The sequence below is a fragment of the Daktulosphaira vitifoliae genome, unplaced genomic scaffold (genome assembly GCF_025091365.1).
Source record: "Daktulosphaira vitifoliae isolate Bord-2020 unplaced genomic scaffold, ASM2509136v1 Scaffold_3, whole genome shotgun sequence".
NCBI classification, from domain to species: domain Eukaryota; kingdom Metazoa; phylum Arthropoda; class Insecta; order Hemiptera; family Phylloxeridae; genus Daktulosphaira; species Daktulosphaira vitifoliae.
Genome location: NW_026099574.1, coordinates 37,958,633 through 37,967,381, shown reverse-complemented (window position 1 = coordinate 37,967,381; position 8,749 = coordinate 37,958,633). Strand labels below are relative to the sequence as shown.

At 26.3% G+C, this 8,749-nt stretch overlaps 2 protein-coding genes across 2 annotated transcripts in view; both read left to right on the top strand.

Moving 5' to 3' along the window:
* Positions 1 to 7,693, top strand: part of LOC126901565 (uncharacterized) — a 13,840-nt gene extending 6,147 nt beyond the window's left edge. Inside the window, exons 2-3 of the mRNA XM_050678114.1 lie at positions 2,762 to 3,001; positions 7,493 to 7,693. Coding sequence (XP_050534071.1) covers positions 2,762 to 3,001; positions 7,493 to 7,548 — 296 coding nt within the window. The 3' untranslated portion in view covers positions 7,549 to 7,693. The remainder of the gene's footprint in view (positions 1 to 2,761; positions 3,002 to 7,492) is intronic.
* Positions 1 to 8,749, top strand: part of LOC126901549 (craniofacial development protein 2-like) — a 265,790-nt gene that overhangs the window by 231,200 nt on the left and 25,841 nt on the right. The gene's annotated exons all lie outside the window — the stretch shown is intronic.

Below are 8,749 nucleotides of genomic sequence, written 5' to 3'. Positions count from 1 at the left end.
ATGTCTTTACCTATCATTTGGTATATATTTTTTTTATATCTGACCCTTTACCTGCCCACAGGGGGGGATTTAAAATGACAACTTTTTCACAAAAAATTTACTTTTTCAACTTAAATTTTGAAACTGTTCCGGAAAGTCTGACACTTTTATATATATCTTAAATTAAAGCTAATGTAATCTACTTTATTATGTAAAAAAAAAATTTCGGACTTTATTCTATCTTCACGGTGAAAATGGCTACCAAATGCTATTTTTATGTGAAAATTCTCGATTTTATTTTTTAAATTTTTAACTTTATAATGCTATGACATATTTAAAAGTGTATGGATCAACATTATTTTTTTATAGGAAATAATATTTTTTAATAATCCCTTTTTCATTCGACATACTTTATCTTAATAAGGATATTAATAATGAACTAGCAGATCATGTAGCTTTTGGAATAATCCACCAATTTTTTAAAATTAAACACTATCTAAAGATTTGCATCGAAGCGTTTTTTTTTGATAGTGATTTTAATCACTGTCAGATATCATTATACTTGATCCATCTATGCCACGTCACCACTGTGCCGCGACCCCCCTGTGCTGGGTTTTTATTTATAATTGTCTTTTAAACAACTTTTGTACGATACTAGTTTTTGTAAGTTAAATAATATTTGAGAAAATTAAAAAGCTCATATTTTTTAACTTTTGTGAGGCTGTAAAAAAAAAAGCTCAATTCCAATCGATGAGGACTATTAGTATGTTATTATAAATATTTTAATTTAAATTTTAAAAAAACAAAATTTAGTTGGGAATTTTTTCCGCAATTTTTCCTTTGTTGACTGGCCTAGATGTCAATTTTAAACTTGTAATTGAGCTAAAAGATATGGTAATATATTCAATTTTTTTTACTATAAAATTTCATAAATCTTTATCAAAAATTTTTCATCAACTTTAAAGTACCAAAAAAATAGGTTAAAAATGAAAATTTGGACTGATTATTTTTAACATATTAAAAATCAAATCAGTAATAATTTGAAAANGCATCGAAGCTAAAAAAAATGATTTTTAGTTTCACCTGAATTTAACAATAGATGAAATCAAAATTTACTGTAAATAGTAGTTATAAAATTTCCCGACTGCATATTAATCTTAACAATACCATTTTTTTCTATTTAATGATTACAATTTCATCTTGCAAGTTGAGCTAAAAGTTATGGTAATAATTTTTTTTTTTTATTAAAACTTTCACTTTAATGGACAAATAAAAGTAGGTTAAATATGATTACTTTTAACATATTAAAAATCAAAATCAATAATAATTTGAAAAGAATTAATTATAATATACTTTGTTTTTTTCAATTGATTGGGTTATGATAAAAAAATTACCTGTGTATTTATACAATTTATAGTTCATATTAAAGAGCGTATCCATAATAGAGTAAATACACAGTTTTAAATGAATTGGTAAATCTAAATCCAAGGCAACATATTAGAATTATATGGAATTTGTAAGTAGGTTTTTGGAAAAATATCTGGTCTGATATTAGTTTGAAAAAAAAATTTTGAGATAAGGCCAACTACATCCGATTTTTTATATACACGATAGCTCAAAGTGAAATAGTATCAATAATAAATTTACAAAAAAATCGTTTTACAGATTAAATATTTAAAAAAAATTATCTAAAATCAATTGAAATTAATTCCCTGGAATATTGTCTTTGGATTTAAATCAATTTTAGTGATTTCAGCTATACATTTCAATTAAGTTCATTTTTAATCTATTTCTACGCTCTGACACACATACACAAACACCTATATCTATAATTATATTATAGTATTATATTATGGTATTTAAGTGATACTTAAGTATCTTCTGAAAATCTACCTATAATCACATTTGATGCTCGATGGACGAAATAAAACTTACAAAAGTCAAGAATATGATACAAACATTTAAACTCCATTGATTATTTGTAATATTGACAACAAATTTAGTCTACGGTTTGTTTTTATACTTTCTATTTGAGTATTTTGAGTTATTANACAACAAATTTAGTCTACGGTTTGTTTTTATACTTTCTATTTGAGTATTTTGAGTTATTATTTAAAAGTATTATTACAAATATTTAAAATGAAAACGATAATAGTGATGTATCAATAATATTTTGTATTAAACAAAAACAAATTTGATAAGTTAGTTTTAAGAGTAAAAAATCATAAGTAAAATATATGTATTGTTTTTGGAGCCTATGGAATAAAAAACATTTGTTGTCAGGCCAAATCAGAGTCTTTTTAAATCACAATAAGACTGCGAGAATTATTAAAATATATATTAATAAAAATTACTTCCTCCGTGATGAGTGATATTCTTTTTCAATTTGTGGTACTTGTAAAATGACTCTTGTAACATGTCAATTGTTCATCTGTTACAGCAACAGATGAACAATTGATCGAATAAAAAAATAATTATAAGACAATATTTGTTAGTAATTACTTTTTTTTTATCACATTATAAAGTTAAAAGTGGGTGTGCCTATTTACAAAAATTAAAGTTAAGTTTTTTTTATCGTTAATGAGATGAAAAAATTTATTTTACTGTATATTATTGTAAGTTTTAAACCAAATAATTTTCTCTTTACGAAAATTTAAAATTTTCAATAGTTTCTGAGAAATTGAGTATCTCACCCAAATTCAATCATTTTGTATTAAAATTAAAAGTGTTATCTAATAATAATTATTCAAAATTGAAATTTAAAGCTTAAAATAATTTTTAGTTCCAACAAATATTGTAGAATACAACAACAGAGAAGTCAGTGAAGGTGACGTCAATCATGAACATAAACAATCAGTAAATGAAAACTATTTTCCAGGAGGCTTCATGAATGCCAAAATATTGTGTGTATACATAAAAAAACACTTACCTAATGTTGCCAAGGGTATTACTCCTGAAATTTGTGATTGGTTTGTCCAAAATTTCGCAAAATCACAACCAGATAAAGGACTTGCAGAAGATGGTAAGAGATACGTTGTCTAAATTAATAGTAATTTTATAAATCTATCCGGACTATTAATATACACCCACTCAAAAAATTACAATTTAAACACGATTGTTATTATAATAATTTAATAAACGTAACCGGGGCATATTTAAAATTCATTTTAGCTGAGCGACTTAATTTTTTTACTTTTGGAAACAAAAAATTTTTTTGCTAAAAGTCAAATTCATAAACAAATAAGGTTCTTTTTACCCATATTTTATAAATATTACATTTAAAAAATAATATTGATAGCGCATATTTAAGGGGATGATTGCTCCTAACGCTCTCCCTTAAATATGCAACTGTACACAAACAGGGACTCCGGAACTATTTTTTACATGGAGGGGGGGGATTTAATGACTAAAACTCGGTTCCATTGATTGTAACTAAACTAAAAAATCAGGTTAAGCTATTTTTTTGGTGAATTTAGTGATCATGTTCAAGGTGATTTTATTATCATAACCCACTCAATTACTTACAGAATAACAATAATTTAACACATTTTTTTTTTTTTGATTATCTTTAGTTACAAATTATTCTTGAATTATTAACTATAATGTACTTTTTAAGTTCATCCCTTATGCCTGGTTAGAGCGTCAACTTTGTTTTTTTAAATAGAAACACATGATTTTAATTTAATAAAATGTTTGAGTTTTTAATTTAATAGTAAATGGCATTTGAATTTTTACAAAAACATTATTTGTTTATTAGATATAAACATTTAAAGTTTCAAATTTTTGAGTTAATATACATGTATTATACATAAGGGTTTACAAATACGGGTAGCTAATTGGTTTTTTTATGAGATCGATATTAGCAGGTACACAGCATTGTTCTTATCTATGGTAGTAAGGCACATTGTTGTGAGTTTATAAATACACTAATTGGTAATACAGAAAGTATATCTATTGATAGTAATAATTTACAATAAACACTCACAGTCAGTGATTGTGATAGCAACATCATAAAAAAACAATTAGCTACCTGTATTTGTAAACCCTTATGTATTATACATGTATATTAACTTAAAAATTTGAAACTTTAAATGTTTATATTTAATAAACAAATAAAGTTATACTAAGAATTCATATGCCATTTACTAACAAATTAAAATCTCAAAAATTTATAAATGAAAATGATAAATAATAAATAATAAAAATGAATAATATTAAAATTGTAAAATAAATATTTATAAAGTCATATGGCTTGACGCGTTTTAAACGTCTTAGGTCATTGGAATTGTCCAATAGTTGAATTGCCGCTTAATTTTATGGTTTTCCAAACTCATTATATGCTTACGTGCAAACCGAGTGACTTCATCTGCTACGGTTGGTAACATCATATCTCGATCAATTACATCATTTATATCGATCTGTCAAGGTGCATTCCCAGGATTTAGCTGAATCTCTCTGTGGGATTATTTGTTGCTTTAGAAATATTGGAATGTCACATGTTTCACTTAACGTGAAATTTACGTGCACTGACTTTTCATTGTTAATCCACATCTTCCAACGTTTCAACCACGTAGAAATGTTGATTAAGTTTATTTGAATCTGATCAGTAGCTACCTGTTGATTTTTGTTATTCTTAATTTTGCAGTATCATCTGCAAACATAGCGGTTGTTGAATTTATGTTGGTCAGAATGTCGGCCGTGTGAAGTAGATACAATATAAGGCCCAATACACTACCTTGTGGAACTCCGGCTGCTATATTTTTCCAATTAGTTAAAGCTCTGTCATGTATGACGCGAAACTGTCTTTCAGTCAAATAGGACTCGAGTACTGTACACCATGAGTTTGGTAATTGTTCACGCAAATTTAAGCAAGCCTTTATGCCAGAATTTATCAAAAGCCTGGGTTATGTCAAGGAATACTCCGCAACAATAATTTTTTTCTTCAAACGCGTTACTCTTATTACGTTTGTTACACAATGAATTTGGTCTATAGTTGAATGTTTGTTTTCTAGTAGAAACAAACCCAGCTTTGTTGTAATTAGCTGATTTTAATAGTGCATGTCTTTTAGGGGTGATAATTCTTGATCCCCAATGAGTATGTTATTAATGACTTTGACATTTGTTGCTTGTATGTCCAAAGGATTGGCAGTTTTTACACTGTGGCACACCTTTTTCCTCTTCGGAGGAGTTACTTTTATTTTATGATTACATAAACTATTTAAGTCGTATATATCTTTATTGTTATCTCGAGGATCAAGTCTACAAAAAATAAAGGTAATTTTATTATTGTTTTTTTCACTATTTTTGTCACTAGATTTATTTTTTTCCTAATTTGGATGTTAGTGACATCACTTGCATAATGACCATTATCTGCTAAGGCTCTTTTAATTTCAGATACTTCAATGTCAGGTGTAATCCGCTGGTTACAATACGAAAATTTTTTTTTTATTTTTAATTGATATCTGTGATACTGAATTTTATTTTTTTCAAGTACTTTTAAAATCGTCTCAACTTGTGTTCATCACCAGTCATAATTTTATTATCGCCGTTAGCAAAAGTTTTTAACAGTTGCTCATGACCAATGGGTTCTTTGCGAGTTATTTTAGAAATTAAATTGTTGATATTCTTAACACCACTGGCAGTTATTGTAGGTAGTTTATACATTTTTGGTGCAAGTTTTCATGAATTTTTTTCTATTTCTTTTACTTATTTTGTTAATGAACTACGTGAAGCATCTGAGCTACAGCCTAGTTTATCACTAATAATTATCTTATCATACATGTCCATTGTTGACAAAAACGCCGCACGTTTTTGCCGTCGCAGGCAATTTGACCAAAATAAATGTTGATGCACTTTACTGTAGTTAGCGAAAACATTTTTCGTTATTGAGTGATTATTAAACAATACGCGCAAATTCGACACTGTAAAGCGGAACATACGTGTTACTCGTTTAATAAATACTTCGTAACTATATATCTATTAAGTGAACATTATTATGTGATACTATTAATTTACTGTTGTTTTTCGAGGTCGATCTACTGTCAGGATGGCTGAACTATATTATTTAATGTTGCGACCGCCCGTCATTGTCTTTAAGTGTGGTGAGATGAGATTGTTATTAACCCCCTACAATTGGCGCGTCAAGATTTATTGCCAAAACATCACTCTCATTACTTAATTATCGCTGTCCGACTTGCAATCTTATGTTAAGATTTAGTTTGATCATTTTTGACGCCTACCTTAATTCTTTCCATAACCTGACTCAAGTACTTATATGTTGTACCACGTCTGCACCTTGAACTCAGTTATGCCTTTCTCGTGGTACGCAAAATATGTGTGCCTTGCACTTTGTCTGCGCCCTATAACTTTGTCGTAATTCTCTTAAACTTCTAATAATAACAGCTCTTGGACCGAAATATTATAAAAAAATTTTTTTTTTAATTTATACTAAAATATATAAGGAAGATTGAAATAATTTATTTTAAAGGTTAACGCTTAATTAAATCGCACATTGTTTATTGTCATTATTCAACTAAATGTTGCTCTAATTTTAATTTTGACAGAAACCCGGATTACTACGTTTAAATACCGCGTTTAGTAATATTCATTATAGTCCCAATAAACTAGGTTTTTATCCATTTGAATTCTCTAATCTATAAATTCTACTGACAGTAAAACACTGCGCAGCGTATTTCTTATTACAGTGAACTATCTATAACAAGTCAAAGACCCTATTCATTTTTTTATTATCTATGGATTTGTAAAATATTTATAGACTATAAATTGTTAAGCTATTACATTATTTCACGTTTTAGCGATTAATATTTCTTTCACAACTAGTCAAAACGGCGGTTAGTTACAATAATCGAATACTTGTTCAATATTATGACTTATATCTTAGCCTCTTCTACGCCTAAAATTTTTGTTCAAAATTAAGATGCATATTGATTCAAATTAAATGTATAAGAAGTACATTTTTTTAATATATTTTTAAAAATAATATAATTTTAAAACAGTCCAATAGTGAGATGCGTGATAATTTTCACGGTTAGGAAAGTTTTCCAAACCACACATCGTGGGAAAGTTTTCATAAACATAAACAAGTTAAATTTAAGTCTGTAAAAATCAACTTTTTGAACAACTTTTTTTTAAATTTATAAAAAAACTTAAATAATCAAAAAAGTTCTCTATAAAATAATATATTATATTTTTCTTTGTGACAATGGTTTTTTAAGCATAAAAATTAATTACTATATTAAGAAAAAATTCAAAATATTTATTTTCATTTAAAACTCAAATGGTAGACACTAGTTATTTATTATTACAAATGAAATTCGCAAACCAAATGTTTTTCACGTTCAAGATTCCTAAAATTAAAATGTGTTCTTATATAGTTTACATAAATTTATCACAAATGCTTTATGTCCATTACTGTAAAACTGTTATTTGTCTTAAAAAAATTTTTTGATCACTTTTAACCTAATTTATTATTATTTATTTATTTTTTTTATAGAATATGTTAATGTGATTTCGACAATTTTAAACTGGATTTATGAAAATGTAAAATAATTAAGATAAAAAATAATTTAATTTTTGAAAAATTTGTTTTCATCAGTTTTTAATTCAGTGTAAAGTGAATGTATTAAATAAAATATAAATTTTTAGTTTTTGTTGTATTCTCTTATAATAAATAAAAAATCATGTTACAAAATTATCATAAGTATGAGTATAATTTGTATTTAATATTTCCTAATAATGTATTATTTCAATTCATTTTTTGAAACTTTAATTTTAATATTTTAGCTTCGATGCAAAGCTGAGAAGGTATAAATTTTACTACGATGTGTTTTTTTTTTATGTCGGTCACACTTTTACTCAGCTCTCACTAGACCGATTTCTTTCAAAAATACTTCAGAAGATTACAAATCGTATGTAGTTGAAAGCATTTCTATTAAAAGTTGAAAAATATACCTTCGTTCCCCGTGAATTTGAGAAATCTCGAAAAAATTACAATTTTTAATATTGTTAAATTTTATCATTTTTGAATGTCAAAACTGCCATTACTTTTTCAAAATGAATCAAACTAATTTTTTTTATATAGAAACCTTAAGCATGTCCCTTTTATTTAAAATTAATTTTATTTAAAACCTGACCCTTAATCTGTTCGGAGAATACATTCAAAGTAGCAATTTTTCAACATAAGTAAAACGTTTTAAACTATGATTTTAAAAATGTTCCAGAAATACTGCTTCCTTCCAACATATGTTAAATTAAAGCTTATGTTATGTACTATAAGTTAAAAAAAAATTGTAACACAGTGGGGTCGGGGTACAGTGTAGACGAGGCATAGATGAGACAAGTATAGATGATATCTGACTGTAATTAAAATCACTATCATAAGAAACGCTTCGATGAAAATCTGTAGATAATGTTTCATTTAGAAAAATTGGTGGATTATTCCAAAAGCAACATCAACTCTTATTTCTTTGATTATATCCTGATTAGTAGTTCTTTGATTTTAAAATATAATATATGAATAAATACTAATCATAATTATTAAATTTGGTATGAAATTGATATTCAATAATTTAATATTGTAATTTAAACGGAGAAATTATAAAAATAATAAAGAAGTTATATTTTGCTTTACTTTTACGTGTATAAAAATTTAAAGGGCTTGATACAATAATTTTCAATAAAAACTGTTTGTTACTTTAAAAAAATACACTGGACTACAAGGAACTTTCATCAGAAGCAAAAATATACTTTT